Raw genomic sequence first — 17,615 nt, 5'->3', positions numbered from 1 at the left:
CGAGCTATGACCAGGTTCTCCAAGAGCCCATGACAGGGCCTTGAAGAGTGGCCTAGCCATGGAGGTGGTGCCTGGCCCTTGCTGTGCACTTGAGCTTCCTCAAGCCTGGCTGCCACTGCCCTTTCCATGTCCTCCCGGTTTTGTGCTGCTGTGACACCACTCACCGTGTAGTCCCGGCGCACATCGATCTCAGAAGGCAGCACGGTCATGGCAGGGCAGCGGCCGGGGCCCTGACTGGCACTGGTCCAGAAATGTGGCTGACTCGAGTTGGCACAATCCTGTTGTAGTGTGCACCTGCAGGCACCATGGGGTCAGGTCCAAGGTCAGGGCCACTGCCCCTAGCCCTCCCTGACCTGTCAGCATTGCAGTGGGGGGCAGGGTTGGGGGGGCCCTCACCGTGTCTCCAGAGTGCACCAGCCACAGTAGGCATCAGCTGCACCCACACAGTCCCCGCAGGTGGAATGCACCTCACATGCTGCAACCTTCACACGGGCCATCTGCAAACAGAGGGGATCCAGTAAGCAAGGTAGCCACCCCTGTCTTGTGAGGGTAGGGGCAGCTAAGGTTAAAGGCGTTAGTTGAGGGCATGTTGGGGAGGCATGGCCTCCTTGAAGCATGGAGTCCCGGACATGAGTGAGCAGAGGTGGAGGTGGCCCCAGGAGGAAGGTCAGCATGTGCAAAGGCCCTGCACCAAAGCTGGCTGGCTATAGCTTGCCTCACCTGGTGGGACGTCATCAGGTACAGGAAACCAGGATCCACGGGGTCAAACTGCATGACATGGTGCACGGGTTCCCCATAGGCCACTGTCAGCGCCCGCCTGCTTACGACCTGCATGCTCTCATTCAGGCTGATCTGTGGGAGGAAAGGCCGCCACCTGCTAATGCCAGGACTGCCACCCACAAGGTCAGGCTACCTCAGGTCTCCTCTCCCCTCCTGCTCTCATGGCCCAGGGTTAAAGGGAAAGTCAGACATCTAGGGGGAGTATCCCACACTCTTCTTCTCCCACAGACTCCACAGCGCCCCCACCAGGAACTCCCTGCTGCCCAACTCTAGCATTTCCCCTAGGTCTATGTGTAGGCTGCAGTTCCCAAACACTCTCATGTACAAACCATAGGGGTTGTTCTCCCGCGCCCTGCCTTGGTTTACCCAGTGGATAAGAGTCATGGGGGATGGCCACCTATTCTACAGGGCTGCAGAGTCCCGGGCGAGGTCCCAGGCCCCTTTGCATGTCCCTCTGAGGACTGGCAAAGCCCTGGCTGTGCGCCCCTCTAGTCCCCAGCACATTGAGTGCTCAGGGCTCTAAGCTGCTTATCTAAAGGCTGGTGGTCTGGACCTCTGGGGCCTCCCTCTCACTCACCCTCCTCTGGGTTTCTAAAACCTGCAGAGGCTCCCTGCAGGAAGAAACTGGCTGTGGAGTCAATGCCTTGATAATCAACGCAGCCACACCCTCAGCTCTCTCCCCTTCACTTCCACTGTTACACACCCGCCCCCCCACTTCCTCAGGCCTATCTTGTCTTTGCCACACGCCTGACACAGACACCAATTCATTTCTACTCCCTAGGTGTTCACTGAGCCCTGAGGCCCTAGCTAGCAATCGAGCTAGAAGCTCCAAACAAGGGAAGGGTTGGCAGGAGAGACACCACCCTGCACAGACTGGTGTGTGACCTTTCCAGGTGAGCTGTGGGGCGGGCAGGCACCTGCCTAAGTTCAGCTCCATCACTGAGGTCCTGGGCTCCACCCAAAGCATGGCACAGATAAATCAATTAGAAATGAAATGAATGACCCATTTTTATCTACATGGTCACTCTGGGGGCAGTCACCTCTCTTGAAGGACCTCAGTGGCCCCCTTCTGTGCAACAGACTCCCAGCTACATCCTTGGTCTGGTGTGAGAGAGGGCATGGTTCCTGCTATGTAAACTTTGAGACACCGGGAAACAGCAGGTGTCTAATGACGGCAGCTTATGGGCAGAAGGTAGAGAGGGCTCTGACTATAGCCCTGATCTGCCTCATTTCTCCTGGATGGATAGAGTCTGAATCCGGAGGAGACATGCTCTGCCCTCAGGGACACACAGCAAGGAACAGATGTCAAAAGCAGAAGCCACGCCTCTGACCACAACACTGAGCCCTGACGGCCACCTCCTTCACCCAGCAGAGGATTGAAGCCCTGGGTCCACAACGGGTGGTTCCATGCCAGGATTGTAGGGCTCAAGCCCCACCCCCATCCCACCCAGGCAGCTGCCAAAGGGAATCAGATTATGGGCTCTGAGTCAATTAGACTGAGCTTGGCTCGGAGGCTGACTCTTCCCTAGAGAGAGGCAGCGGGCGGGGGTTGTCCCCCCTGTCCACCCTGCCCTGGGGTAAAGAAAAGAAACTCCTTGCCCTCCCTTAGCTCTGGAACTTGCAGGGTGGTCACCAGCATGGTTAATCCAGAAACTGGACCCCTGAAGTGGTGGCCATCAGGACTGTGTCCCCCCCCCCCAATTAAAGTACCACAACCACTGCAGCCAGTAGGGAAACTGAGGCTCAGCGAGAGCACTGCAAAGGTCAAGAAACCAATACTGGGCAACAGACCCAAAGCCAGGAGAGATGCTGACATAGATGCTGGCAGCTTAGGCCAGGTCCTCCCCTCCACGAGAGGCCACTGTGGAGCCATGGAGGGAAACCCTGAAGGGGACAGTAACACTGGACCTTCTGTGGCCCCTCCCTGGGAAGTTCCCCTCGTATAAGCTTACCTTCAGCAGCCTCCCTGTGGCAGTGCCCAGGAAGACAGCAGTATAGTTGTTGGCACTGGCCACAGCCACAGCTGTGAGCCCCGGAGCACGGAACACGGGCGATGCACTCAGCGGCTGCAGGATGGACAGGGGGTGCTGCAGGTGGGCCGCACCACAATCCAGCTGCTCCAGCTGTAGCTGTGGAGACAAGGCAGGTTAGACCTCAGCTCTGGAACCTTCTCTGGCTCCCTGCTTACCCACACAGCCGAATCTCGGCTCTCAGCCCCTGCTTGAAGGCTTCGCCTCCAAGCTGAGGCCAAGCTTAACATTATCCCCAGACCCGACCCAGGTCTCACCTTGACCTTAGGTGACAGAGCTACCCTAGGAGACAACCGGTGTTTCAGGTGTGTGGGAACTGGACTGGGTTCTGGGAGGGAGGGAGGGAGGGAAGGAGGGAGGGAGAAAGGGAGGTAAGACAGGCTGGCCAGTTTGGCTAAGAGACTAGAGGTACACTACAGGGGTACAACTTGCTGTTTCAGACACAGGGGAAGCTGAGGCAGGAGGGTCACCTGACCCTGGGAATTTCAGACCAGCGTGAGCAATACAGTGAAATCCCAATCCAGAATAAAAGACGCAGGAGATTGGAACTGGGCGACAGTCACACACCTGGCCACATCATTCCTCCTGGCCAGACACTGCACAGGCCAGAAGAGCCCAAATACAGTCACCGAAAGTCATCCTTGCCTCAGCTTACCTACTGACACCCCCAGTTTCTTGGGACTGTTTCTATGTGTGTGTGTGTGGGGGGGTGTGTGTGCGAGATGGTTCAACAGGTACAAGGGCTTGCCACACAGGCTGAGTTTGTCTGTGGAAGCTGTGTAAAGAGCCAGATGCAGAGGTGCACATCTGTAATCCCAGAACTTCTGCGGACAGATGGAAAGTAGAGACAGGAGACTCCTCCAAACTTCCCATCAGCAACAAGAGAGTCACTGCCTCAAAGTGGATGGCGAGAACGAACTCCTGAAAGTTGTCCTCTGACCTCCAGACACACGCTCCCACATGGGTAGAGTCTAAGGCGATGGAGGCCAGTGGCAGACCATTTGCCCAGCACACATAAACGGACTGTCCAACCCCCAATGGGCTTCTCTGACCCCAGCCTTCCGAGCCCTTGGGTCTCCACTCCAGCCACCTCCCCAGCCTGTCTGGCCTCGGGGCTGTCTTTGTCCCACGACTGCCTGCCAGGTTGACCGCAGGAGTACATCCCAAGTCCTCTGGAAGTGTCAGAAAACACAAGGACCAAGCCTAGCACTCACAGTTCAGTCCCATACGTATCTCCCTGTAAGAATTTGCCAGTCGTCTCAGTAAGAGCAGCGATAATGGAACAAGAGCAGAATACGGCAATGGGGTGCAGCCAGCGTGGGCCCTGCTCACATGCGAGCAGACCTCGGCGGCTTTCAGTCAGGAATTTCTACCCTTTCTCCTAGAGTAGCATTTCATGGCTTGTCTGTGATGCACCAAATTGCCACCATCATGTATTTGCACTTTAAGAAAAATAAGGGTCATGGGAGCAAAGTTCTGGCATCTGGGGACAGGAGGGCAGTAACCATGACTACTGAGCAGCTACCGAATAGGTGGCTTAGGCAGGGTGGAAACACTGGATGTGGCTCAGATCCTGCAGGGCTGGGATGGACAGCACCAGACTTCATCATGGTGCTTGGAATGGCAAGTGACTTCAAGATTATGAATTATTTCTGGATTTTTCCATTTAATATTCTAGGACCTCGGCTGACCAAGAGCAAGAAAAACCCTGCAAACAAAATCACTCTACACTCTGACTCCTTCTGACCTCTACTTCGGCCCCGACCCACTTGCCTTTGTACTGGACTTATCTGAGCTGAGATGACCTTGGACATGGGTGCTGAATGGTTCTCCAGGCTGGGCTCCTCCCCAGCTGTCCTGCACCACAATGCTATGGCCGTCCCATCCCACTGAGACCATGTCTCCCACAGCTTACATAACATTCTCCAGTGAATACAGATCACTTACTTGTGTCATTAAATGAATTGTTTTCTAAACTAAAATTGTAAACCCTTTCCGTGGGATGTGAGCTCTGGGAGACCCCAGGAGTGACTCTGGGGTTCTGTGCTGAGCCCTGCTGGGCCGTCCAGCCAGGGTGGGGGTCCTGGGAAAGGGAGAGCGGACTCTGGGCTGGGGGTGATTTGTGGGCCATGGTGAGAGCGGAAAGACTGGGAACTGACTCCCGCAGCCCGCCCTGACGTTCACAAGCCATTAATTCTGTGCCGAAGGAATTTTCAAAAAGCCTTTCCCCCAACCTTTTTTTTTTCCTCTTATCCTAAAAATAAAATCTTAAAAAAAAAAAGCTTTTTTTTCTTCTCTCTCTCTCTCTCTTTTTTTTTTTTTTAAAGGAGAAGTGAGCATCAGGGGCTAGAATGATCTGGGAGGGAAGCTGCCTGTCTGGGCCAGGGGCTCCCGCAGCAGCAGGGCTGGGAGACCCACAGAGGTCCTGAGCATGGCCTTGTTGAACTTGGTGACTGAGGTGTGGGCCCTGGGCCTCAGACTGTAATTTCTCCCCTAGCACCCTACTCACTGAGATAGGCCACATAACCCCAACCTATGCCTAGATCTATATGGCACAGCACACCACCACCCTGTGACACTGTCACACCTTGTGACTCCCTACTGTCCCCAAGGGTGTTCTGCCAACTGCTCAGGACCCTGGCCACCATTCTGCCCACTACCCGCCCTTTAGGCCAACCACACGGTTTCTCTGCAGTTCTTGAAACACGCCCCACTTCCCCTCCCACTAGTGTCCCACACCGCTCGACAGACCTGCCCTCAGCAGCTAGGTCGGCGGAGACAGCCCCTGGCACCTCAGGCCCCAAGCGCCACCCATGTTTCCCCTCCAGACTTCAAGGTTTTAGTCAATCTTCGAGTTGAGACTCCAAAAAGCTAAGTTCAGGGATGGCGGAAGATGGCTCGGTTGGCTCAGTTGGACAACTTGCTCGGCAAACATTAGGACCTGAGTTCAATCCCCAGAACCCATGGTTTAAAAAAAAGAGTTTGGCCGGGCAGTGGTGGTGCACGCCATTAATCGCAGAGGATTAATCTGGTAGGCGGAGGCAGGTGGAGCTCTGTGAGTTCAGACCAGCCTGATCTACAAAGCGAGTTCCCAGACAGCCAGAGCTGTTACACAGAGAAACCCTGTCTTGGAAAACAAACAAACAAAACAAAAGTTTGGTGGCAAAGGCTTATACTCCCAGAACTCAGGAGGCAGAGAAATGTGGATACTTGCAGTTCACTGACCAGCAAGCCTAGCCTACTTAGAGAAATCTGTGAGGACAACACCCAAGGTTGTCCTCTGGCCTCCAGATGTATGTGTGCGCCCATCACAAAGGTGTGTGCAGGCACACATGCACACGCACGCACCCACTTCTCTAACAATATTCTACTGGCCAGCACTTCTATTATTCAGGTATCACACACTTAATGGGTTCCTCTGGCGTACTACTCCTGGGTGAATACTTACTAAAGAAGTGAAATTAATTTTGACTAAGGCGTAAATGACTATATTCAGCTGCGTCCTCTCCAAGCAGAGTGAGGGAAGGCAATGCAGCCGTGGGGTGCTGGAGAGGAAAGGAAAGAATACGGTTCATGGTAGGCTCACTGTGTGTAGCACAGAGCAGGCAGGTGTTGGGGCCAAGACAAAGCCCAGTAGCTAGCTCTGTTTCCTGTAAGAGCCTCAGTTTGTCCCCCTCTGAAATGGGCTAGGTAATGGCCACTGATTGCCGCTCTTCCTTCGGAGCACACGGCCCCTCCCGATAGAGCTGACTGCCTCCTGGGGCCAGCTCAGCGCTGCCCACTCTCCATTAAAGGGCTGCCCTATTGATTTCACTCTCTCAGTAATTGCAGCTGAATACAGCTCTTCTCTCCCAGGAAGCCAGCTGCAGGGGGGCTTGCAGTATGCCTGCCATATCCTGCCCACAGACCCCGTCGGACCTCAATACCTCTGCAGAAGGCACTCAGAGGAGGACAAGGCATGACAACCGTGGTCACCATGGTTCGATCCCAGGTGCCTACGGTGTAGATGGCTCTGGCCTGGGGACACCTTCCTGTCTGAGACCCAGAATGGAAGGCTCGCAATTGCTCAGAACTGGATGTGGGGTGACAACAGCTACTGGACTGCCCAGAACTCCCCACTCACCCCCACCTCCACGGCAACCAATGGGAGGCTCTGTGGGAACCACACCCCATTCCACAAGGAGTTTTCACAGCTAGCTGAGGATGGCACCCCAATACTTTGGCCCCTCTGACAAATGGAACAAGGTAGTGTGGGATGGCAGGAAAGCGGACTGAGGAAGGACCACAGGCTGCCCTTCCTGCCCTTCTAAGAACTTTGCTATCAAGTTGAAAAGTAGTGGGTGGTGGTGGCGTATGCCTTCAACCCCAGCACTCGGGAGACAGAGGCAGCCGGATCTCTGAGTTAGAGGCCAGCCTGGTCTACAGAGTGAGTTCCGGGACAGCCAGGGCTACACAAAGAAACCCTGTTTCGAAAAACCAAACCCACGCACACATGCATGTATGCACGCACAACTGCAAAGTAGACCATGACCCCTCTGCAGCTCAACAGCCTCCAGTGGGTCTCCAGTGCAGTCAGAGTAAACACCAGCCTTCAAGGGCCTGCTCAAAGTAACCCTGACCTGTGGTGGGTCTGTGATTCCTGTCCTGGTCAGCTCCTCCCTCAGCTCTCCACCTGGGAGGTGAAGCCACACTTCCTAGTCTCAAGCCTTGACCTCCACCCAACCAGGAGGACAAGGACAGGAATCAAGGCAGGTTGGGGCAGGGTTCTGCTAGGGGCCCAAGAACAAGGGCGACCATAGCAGACAGTAGCTTCCTACAGAGCCATCCAGAAAGTTGGGGAGCTCTGCTCCTGGCCTTACTATTGGTCTCAGGAATAAAAGGAATATTCTGGAGCTTGCACAGAAACAGAACTTCACCTCCAAGAAATCCAGCCCTAAGTCCCCAGCTCCCAACTTCGGCACGAGCTGCTCTTTGGAACACGGTGTCTCCACATGGGCAATGCCTCACCTGAGGGCAAGCTGCGGCATAAAAATATTCCTGAAGCCTACCATTGTACCAGCTCTAGCTGGGGGAGAGGATGACAGACTCAGTCCTGGAAGGTTCTCTTGGAGGAAACGGCTCCCGCTGAGAAGTCCATGCACCTCCCAGGGCCACCACTACACATCCAGGAGCTGCTAGAGATGCCCAGCACAGAGGCGGGCAGGAGATACACAGCCTAGCTATTTGCTGTCTTCCTCATCTGTGAGACTGGGACAGTCACAGCACCTGCCACACAGGACTGCTGGAGGCACCTGGAAGCCAGAGCACCAGAGGGGGCTCTGGGAATCCACAGTGGCAGGGTGCCTAAGGATGGGTAAGCCTTGCCAACCAACCGCTGGGCACCTACAGTTGTCGGGTGTCTGTGCTGGTTCTTGGGTTAGCATCCTCCACAATGAGGCTTGGTGGCCTGATGTGCTGCTGCCCGGAACCTGAGGGGCTGACTCAGACGGAGGTTGTTTGGCTAGTTGGCCACAGCTGGCCAGACACCCAGCTCCCTTTCTCAGACTGTTTCTCATTCCCCGGGCCTGGCCCTGTCCCCGGCACCCCCCCCCCCACTACTTGTCCCCAAGGAGTAGTGTGGTGTGGGCTAAGAAGCTCTGTGTTTCTCCTCAGCCTGAGGCCCTGCCCCCAGCTAGCTCCAGTAGGCAGGCCTCCTCTAGCTAGAAGGCTGTCTGCTGCTTCTTCACTGCAGGGGACCAGTTGTGTCTCCTAGGCTGGCCTCTGCTGGTCCCTAGTGGGCTGGGGACCAGATGGAGTCTCACACCTCCTCTGCAGCACAACCTCCCTCCTCTCTGGCCTCCTGTAGTCTCCTGTCCCCAGGGGCTCCTAGACTCGGGCAGGTCTGCTGTTTCTGCAGTCTGTGGTCCCCGGTACAGAGTTCCTAATGGCTGCCAGCTGGAGAAACTGAGGCCCACCACATCATCACAACACAGCGGGCAAACAGAGGCTGAGATGGCCCATTCGGGCAGCTGGCCAGCGCCCAGCTCAGCTCGCCTCCGCTCAAGGCTACTGAGTGCAGCAGCTCCGTTATTTACTGATTGGACCTGAAGTGCTGCGGTGATCGGCCCTCTGGGGCTGTGCAGGCCTTGGACCAGAGCCGCAGGCTTCCGTCCTCCATAGTATGTGATTTATAGGGGTTTGGGCTGAAGACAGCGCATTTGGAGGGCAAGGGCCTGGCTGCCTGGGAGCTTGGGGGCATCATGGGTCAGCACCAGAGGAAGCCACTTCAGCTGGACCACTGGAAGCCCACCTGGGGGACCCAACGTGGGTTTGATAAGAGGAAGCTGTGTTCTGGGGTAGCCAGGATCCTGTTCTGGTGCTTAGAGATGCTCCTGGGAATGTCCTCACTCAGGGACAGCTGGTTTCCATGGCAATGCTCACACCATTGTCAGCGCTGGAAAGGCCTTCGGGAATCACCTTGAGCAGCCATCACAGGGGAATTTGGCCAGCCCTTGGTGGCAGCCAGGACTTTTCCAGAGCCAAATGGGCCATGTGTCCTCACCCTCTAAAGCCACACAGGCTACACAGGGCCAGCAGGATGCTGTCTAAGACCTTGGTCCTCAGACAAGACCGTGTGTTCTCAGTCTAAGCTGGCCACCACACTACCGCCTTATCTCTGCCATGATTCCGTCCTTCCCTGCCGAGCCATCCTCCAAGTGCTATCCAGAGTCACCACCTCCAGAAGGCCTCCTATTCTCGGATGAGGCTCGGCACAGAGCAGCATAGTCCTGAGTGGGACTCTGGGATACTGGGGCAGGGTCTACTCTCTCTCTTTGGGCCGTGCAACAAGCCTCGTCCCCTCTAGAAGGGATGCTCCTAGGGTTAGACACAGGACACGACAGCATCTTAATGACAGGGCAGTAAAGGGGCAGGGTTCTGACACTAGCCTGGGGCAATTCTGCAGGTCTCCTGGGAGAACTTACCTCCACTTTAGGTCATTCTTAGGCTCCATTTCCCCACCTTTAAAATGGGCTCATTTTTAAAGTGCTCAGTGCAGAAGCACAAAGCTCTGAGTCTAGATCCCCAGCATCCACGGGCAAAGCTGGCTGCTTTCACCGGCAATCCCAGCGCTGGGAGGTGGAGGCAAGAGCATTCCTTGGAGTTCACTAACCAGCCAGTCCTGCCGAAAAAGCTCCGACGAAAGACCTTAAAACTAAGGTGGAGAGGGACAGAGGAAGACACAGGACATTGACCTGTGGCTTTTACAAGCTCATGTATCCCTACAGATGTAGATAAAGCCATTTTATTGGATTGGTGGTGGGGGAAGTTGGGTGGCAAGGTGCTTTGCAAATGCCTGGCCCAGAACAAACTCTCAAGAAACTTCACAAATTACCAAGGGACATTTGCATTTTTGGTGGCTGAATGAAGAACTGTCAATTTGTGGTCCCGCTCAAACCCCACAGAAGCCACCAGAACTTGAACCACACACTAGTTCCCTAAACTACAGGAGCAAGGCTACTTAGCCAGCTAAGTAGAGAAGGCCTCTGCTGTGGCTGTGTCCTGGGCCATGGCATCCAATCACACCTCCAATCTGTCCCCGAACACAAGTGACTCAGGACCCCACTGGCAAGCACAAAAAGAATCTGTTTGATCTGCATTCCTTTTGTGCAGATAAACATTTACATACTCTCAGGGGCTAGAGCCCTCAGGAGAAGAGACTTTGCTTCGCTTTTTCTTTTGGTTTTGTTTTCAGGTCTGACTATGCACTTCTGGCTGGCCTCTAACTCACAATCCTCCTGTTTCAGCCTCCCAACGCCTGGGAGGCTGTTATACATCACCACACCTGGGTAAGATGCTGCACTGTCAGAGTCGAGTGTGGCCAGATGCTTCCAGGCCCCTCTGTGCTCGTCAAGAGGCTTCAGCATTCAGTCCTCTGCACATGCTCCATGGCTTTACCCCACCTATGTATTTCCCAGAAACTGTGGTGCCCAGCCTCCCCCAGGGATTTGCCCAAGTGATCTCATTCCAGCTAAGGGGGAACTCAGGCACCCTGAGCTCAGAGCTCTCAGCTGGCCTGTCATCCCTCAGCAAGGACTGGTCACAAGGAGTCCGAAGCCAGCCAGCAGTCTGGGGATCTGGAACCGTAGAGTACTGTAAGACCCTGGGCAAGTCCCTTGCCCTCTCCGGGTCTCAGTTTCCCCCTCTATAAACCTCACTGTCTGAGGACTGTTGCCAGTGAGAACTACTAGGCGGTAACAAGCACACCCAAACACCGCCCTCAAACTAATAGACGAGGCTGGCAGCTCCCTCAGTTGTCCCAACCTCCTGAGTTGAAGCGCAGCAGGCACTGACCTGGCTTGCTTTCAGTCGGCCTGCTCCACTGGGACAGGGCCTGCTTACATGCTCACCTCAAGCCGGCTCCCTCAGAGCCTGGTGTGAGCTCATCAGCTGCGAGGGCCCAGCCCGCCCTCCTCGAGCACCTGCTGTCTGCTCCACACACCAGCATGCTGTGCTCAGACTACTTTCTTCCCACAGCACCTGCACCTGCCGTTTCCTGGGTGCAGCATATGAGAGATTTTGACCCACATCTTTGACAAGAGACACAGGCTTTCCTCTAGCAGACGTGGAGCACAGGGAGGGTGACTGACTGACCCTGGGCTGCAGAGCAGAAACTCTGTCGGTTTTGTCCCTGGGGGGGGCCAGACACTCTCAAGGTGGGAGAGCTGTGGCCCAAGTCCACCTGCCTTTCCAGGGAGGTCATCCTGGCCAGGCCTTCCCCTAAATCCCACAGGGGTCTCTGCTTGCCTCCTTAACACAAGGTGTCGACTTGAAACCCCCTCCCAAACCTAAAGCCTGTCTTGGAAGCTCTCTCCCTCCGCCACCACCTGCCATCTCAGCCTTGAAATTGGTGTAGAAAATACCTTCCTGAGCCGTGTGCCACCCACCACACGCCTGCTTTAAAAACGCCCAGGGAGTTTTTTTTTTTTTCCTGCCATTACTATAAAAAGACACCATGGAAAAGCAGGCCTGGCATTTGCTGTGCTGTCCCGCAACTTAAGGACACACACATATCATGGTCATTTTGAAGCGAAAGATTCAGAGAAAGGCGTGACATCATTTCGAAGCGAAAGATTCAGAAAAAGGAGTGACATCCAGCCAGCCCCACCTTGCCACTCCCCGCCTCAGTATCACCACCAATAGCACACAACTGCCTAACTTGCTCTCCCCTCAAACACACTGTGGTATGAGGACGAGAATCCTACCTAACCACCTTCTTGTTTTCCACCTGGCACTGGACAGCACAGGCTTTGAGGGTCCCAGCTGCCCACACCCGAGGCAACAGTCCTACCTGTCCTGTGGCCGCAGCACAGAGAACACAGGCCCAGCATAGGGTAGGGGGTTTAGAGAACATCTCACCCAGCGCATCCTGACTGTTGTTCCTTCTGGGTGCCTCCTTGCTGGCCATCGTGGGCTTTGTGGATCACACAACTGCCAATTCCCGTGCATGGCAATGGGCAAACAGTGTGTGCATCTCATCAGATCCCCACAGTGACCCTAGGTCGCTTCAGAGGACCCCATTTGGGACCAGGATGTAGCTCAACTGCTACAGTGCTTACCTAGCATGCCCCTAGAACCTAGGTTTGACACTCAAGGGCACGTCACGGAGTGTGGTGGCACACGCCTGTAAACCTAAAACTGAGCTACACAGTGAGCCTAAGCCTGGCCTCAGCTACATGAGACCCAGCCCATCCTTAGTCCCCATATCGTCCAGGAAGTCAGAAACCAGGAAAATAACATAAGGGTCCCCAGAAAGCAGAGGTCTCAAAACACTGGGGGTTTGGTAAAAATGTTCAGGGGACCCACCTGGGGCTGCAGGTGCAGATAGTGGGGTCTTACAATTCCAGAGCAGGCCTGATGAGGACACTGTTTTCCAGAACAGCCTAGAGCTCAGCCTAGAGCTAACTACATCCCAGGGGTGAGAACAGCCCAGCCCAGCAAAGACTGCTGTGCACCAAGCACCCAGCACTTGACTTTGTGGTTAACTTGCTCATTTGCTTCTAATGCCTCTGTGAGGAGACTGTGTGCACAGTCCTAAGGCCCTGGTAGGGAAAATGTGTGCGCGGTCCTAAGACCCCCCCCCCCCCATGTAGAAAGACTGTGTGCGTGGTCCTAAGACACTCCCCCTCACCCCCGCGCCCCATAGGTCTTCTGTGTGCATTACCTTAATGCTAGGGAAAAGGAAACTGAGGCTTAGCATGACTGTTGCCCGAACAAGGTCACAGCTAGGCAGTGACAGATGGACTTTAAGCAGGGGAGCTGGCAATGGCTTGACAAGGGCAACAGCACTGCTGCAGGTCCAGACACAGGGTGTGGGGTAGGGACTATCTGGGGGTTCTGCCAGGGACCCTAGCCTGAGTCCACAGCTGGGCACTGGGTAGGGAGAACGCAGCAGACCAACTTAGAAGGGCCCCAGCAGGGTTACTATGTGGCCTCGAGGTGAGGAGCAGGCCTAAACTACAGTGCCCTGGGGCTAACTTCCCTGTAAAAGCCCTGCCCCCATAGGGAAGGGGACAATCCAACTGCCTTCAGCCTGGTGAGTCACTGTGCCGGCCCAGGGGGCACCAGGGACCGTGGGAATCAGGGCAGATCTTACTGGAGGGGGAGGGGAGAGGCAGCCTGAGGAATCCCACAGAACCCTTCATCAGCTAGGGGCCCACAGAAGGCTGCCTCCCCTGCCCACAGAGCTTCCCTCTTCCTAGCCAGTCACAGCCACAGAAAGACTGTGGCTCTGTAAAATGGTGACTGCTCTCACCCCAGCCCTGTGCAGGGGGCCTGACCCTGCGGGGTGGCAGGGTTATGAGCTTCAGACAGTCCATTCGCCTCTCACCCTCTCTGACCTTTCTTGTGAGGAGACAGCAGGCAGGGTGGGAGGCGGTTGTGGGAGTCTTTGCCAAGGGAAGGAATCTAGGCTTGCTCAAAGCCCCAGTGTTGGGCACGCCCACGGGAGAGAGACTTGCTACCACTGAGGACCAGAGAGAGAGACGAGCCTCAGTGAATACAAAAGGCTCTGCTTCCTGAACCTTTGCAAAGTCAGTGTCATTTTGGGGTGGAAAATGAGGACCCACAAGCCTACTTTCGGAAGTCAATAGAAAGTGAGTTCTGCTGAAAAATCTCGACTGGCTGCACCCAAGGCCACCCGACTTGGCGACCCCTAACCTGGCCCTCTTGCCGCTGCCCACCCCCAGGCCCCATTTCATCCTTAGTCCTGTAGTGTCTCTGTCCCAGCCAAGAGCCAAAGACTCTTTCCGTCTTCGGTGGCCCCATCTGTGCGACTGGGCTGCCTGGATGCCCCCATTCGTCCGTTTGGCAGCATAGCCCAGCACCATGGGCACAGGCCGGGGTGGGGGGTGGGCAGACAGCTTAAGTTCAAGGCCTGCTCTGCTAGCTCCCAGCTGTGTGACTCTGAGTGACCCTTCAAACCCTTGCACCTGCTTCTTCGTCTGTCTGTACAACGGAATTAAAAACAGACATTTGTTGAAGACAGGACACTCGACACACTAAGTTAAAAGTTTCCAACATTGGGGGTCACCCCAGGTCTGCCATGCCACCTACTAGGTGCTTGGCTGCTATTTGGTGAGTGAGTGTAAGTCGGCCTTGAGCACACACCTGGCACCTGTTTGCCAACCACGTGACCTCTCCAGGGACGCAATCACTTCTCCTGACACATGTTCCCGCTGGGAGTCTATATCCCTGCATGTCCAGGCTCTTGGGGCCTCCAGTGGGTGCCCCTGTCACACGCTTAGCCCTTCCATCCTAGCCCACCCCCCCCTTCAGGGCTCTGCTGCCACACCCATTCACACATGTGCCAGGGTGCAGTGGTACCCACAGTCTAAGAGTACCCACAGTCTCCCAAGCACACTCTTGGTGTCACTTCCCCTTTCAGCTTAGCATGCACCTGTGGCCCCCACCTGCAGACCTGAGCTATAGGTGTTCTGTCTTCCGGGAACACCTGGGTACCTTGACAACGCAAACCTCGCCCCCGCTTAGGTGTGCGCACCTGTGACCCAGCTTGCTCCCGGGCCAGCACGGCTGTCAGCAACCAATCCTCCGGGACATCCACATCCCTGCGTACACAACGGATCCCCACACAGGCTCCCCAGACCCCCGGCGTACCTGTATGTTACGTCTGTTCTCGCAGGATGGCCCGGTGCCCTGCACCACGCTGTCCAGTACTGCCACCACGTCGGGCGCCGGCTCCACGAAGCAGGCAGTGCGCGCTGCACGGATGGCGGCCTGCACGTCGGCGAAGCGGAAGACGCAGAGCGCAGCCGGGGCGTTGCGGGCACCTGGGGCGCCCTGGGGCCGCTCGAAGACCGCAAAGAGCAGGTCGCGCGCGGGGAAGACAGACACGAGGCGGCTGTAGAGGTCGCCGCGGCCCGCGCTACCCGCGCACTGCAAGCCCATCTGGATGTAGGACTCAGTAAGCTTCTTGGCGTCGCCGCCCGCACCGCGGGGCAGGCAGATGCGCGCCAGCAGGCTGCGCGCCTGGCTGTCCTTGTCGCCCGCACGCGCCTCGCTGTTAAGTGCCAGGTACGCGTAGGGCTGCGCGCCGCGCGGAGACGCCGGGTGCAAAAAGGCGCTCACGAAGCCCAGCTTGTAGTGCTCCTTGGCGCCCTGCTTGATCTTCAAGATGTTGTCGTCGGACGGGTTGAGGTCGAAGGTGAAGAGCTTGGCCAAGTTTCCACGCGCGTCCAGGGAGCGGATGGCGATCTCGGGCGTGTTCTCGAAGCGGTGGTCTTCCAGGCTACGGTTGCGCGGGAAGAAGGCGCTGCCGTAGCCGGTGTACGTGGCGCCTACAAGCAGACGGCTGCCCCCCGTGCCCGTGGCTGGCGGCAGGACCAGCCCCACGGTGGATGCATTGGGGTGGTTGGCGGCCACGTTGAGCATACTGGGGAACACGGTGACCGGTTCGGCGGGCGGCGCGGCCGGCGGGAAGCGCACGGCCAGGGCTGAGATGTTGCCCCGGCGCCGCAGCTGGCACAAACCCTGGTAGATGGAGCCGCACGCGACCACCAGACCCTGGCCCGGGTCCAGCTGCAGGATTTTGTTGTAGTTGTCGGTGAGGCGACGCGGGTGCTCACACGAGGCCTGAGGGAGCTGCGGGGCGTGACACAGCGGGCTGTCCTGCACGGGGCCCACGGTCGCCTCGGCCTCTAGACTCAGGTTGGCGCTCGATAACTGGTATAGGCGGTTCACAGCCGCCAGGTACACGGTGCCCGCCGCGCCGTCCAGGGCGAAGTTGTTGGTGGGCGTGGGCGAAGGGAAGCGGCGCTGGATCTCCAGGGCGCCAGCCCGCGCCGCCCCGAGCAGCAGCAGCAGAGGCAGCGGCGGCAGACCTGGGCCCCGCGAGTGCGGGCGCGGAGGCAAGGGGACGGCCGCGGCAGCCCGGGCGCTAGGGGGTGCGCCGCCCGCGGCGCGACGAGCCATCCAGGCGAGCGCGGGCTGCGCGGCGCGGCGAGTGCATGGGGCGCGGCGCGGCCGGGAGCCGGGAGCTCGGAGGAGGCGAGAGGCGGGGGGCGGGCCCGGGCCGCGAGGCGCTTCCTGCCCGCGCCTGCCGCCCCCGGCCCCGGCGCCCCGGCCCGACTCTGGCGCGCCGCACAGCCCGGGGGCGGCTCCGCGGAGGCCACGCCCCCAGCCCAGCTCCCCGCCCAGTCGCCTGGCCCACGCCCTTTCGCCCCGGGCCACGCCCCTGAGCCCCGCCCCACCCCTCCGGGCTGGCAGTCCGGGGTCGCTGCGGCCGGCGCTCCCAGCGGTCGGAAGTTCTTGCCTCTTTCCTGGTTCCTGACCACCTGGAAGGTCTTGCTCACGCTTGCTTGCTATCTTTTCTCTTTTTCCTCGTCCTGCTCCTTTTCCCCTTCTGTTTCTGGGCGCCGGTTTGTCTTTCCACCGCCGCGGAGAGTTTCGCTCTCTCAATCTCTCTGACTCCCCTACTTCGCTCCTGTCAACTCCGCCTCTCCCGCGTCACTCCCTCTCCCTCATCGGCGTTTTTTCTGTTCCCGCAGCTCTCCCTCCCCACTCTCTTTCTTTTCCTTGTCCCCCGAAGCCTTCCATTTCTCCTCCACTGCCTGCCGCTTCTAGTCACAGCCCCTCATCACATGTTCCCCAAACCTCACTCTAAAGGCCAGTCAGACCAAGGGACATCAGGCCCTGGGACGCCATGATCTGTCCCCAAAACCGTCCTGTAAAGGGAGTTCACAAGCAGCGGGCACCGTGGAACAAGCTTGGCAATCCTACAGTAGAAGTAGGAAACTACAAAACGAAGTATGTCTCTCGTGCTATACCATGGGGCATGCTGGGCTGAGCAGGACACCAGACCACAAGGCCTTAGTCTCTGTGTGGAGCCAGACCCCTGCCCTTAGTCCAGGGTTCTGAGAAGACCTTCCAGCGTCCCACATATGAGCTGGCACTGGGCCCCAGTCTCCTTTGACCTACAAAGGAATAGGAAGGCACTGGAATAGAGGCAGGTAGTAGTACCCTAAGGTCACAGAGCCCCATGTGATACCCTTTACAGCATGGTAGTGACCACATAGGACTGTGACAAGTGCCAAGCCCCTCAGAAATACTCAACCCATTTTACATACATGGAAACTGAGGCCCCAGAAGTGAAACCCAAGATCCACAGCTAATGGGGAAGGTGGGGTACAGTTCCATTGTTTGAAGCCACAGTCCCTCAGCCACAGGTTCTCAATCACGATCTATCAGCTTGCAGCTGTCACTTGAGGCCCTGGTGGCCCTTACTCAGAGGGTGACCTCTCCTGCCTTGTT

The 17,615-nt window shown here is 57.0% G+C and overlaps 1 protein-coding gene across 1 annotated transcript in view; it reads right to left on the bottom strand.

Moving 5' to 3' along the window:
* The window catches only part of Plxnd1 (plexin D1), a 39,037-nt gene extending 22,698 nt beyond the window's left edge, over positions 1–16,339 (bottom strand). The window contains exons 1-5 of the mRNA XM_087904398.1: positions 14,964–16,339; positions 2,733–2,909; positions 721–852; positions 397–497; positions 165–294 (exon numbers count right to left, since the gene is read on the bottom strand). Coding sequence (XP_087760524.1) covers positions 165–294; positions 397–497; positions 721–852; positions 2,733–2,909; positions 14,964–16,277 — 1,854 coding nt within the window. The 5' untranslated portion in view covers positions 16,278–16,339. The remainder of the gene's footprint in view (positions 1–164; positions 295–396; positions 498–720; positions 853–2,732; positions 2,910–14,963) is intronic.
* Between the last annotated feature and the right edge of the window lie 1,276 nt (positions 16,340–17,615).

Source organism: Myodes glareolus, chromosome 3 (assembly GCF_982192425.1).
Source record: "Myodes glareolus chromosome 3, mMyoGla1.1, whole genome shotgun sequence".
NCBI lineage: Eukaryota > Metazoa > Chordata > Mammalia > Rodentia > Cricetidae > Myodes > Myodes glareolus.
This window is presented reverse-complemented; position numbering and strand designations above follow the sequence as displayed.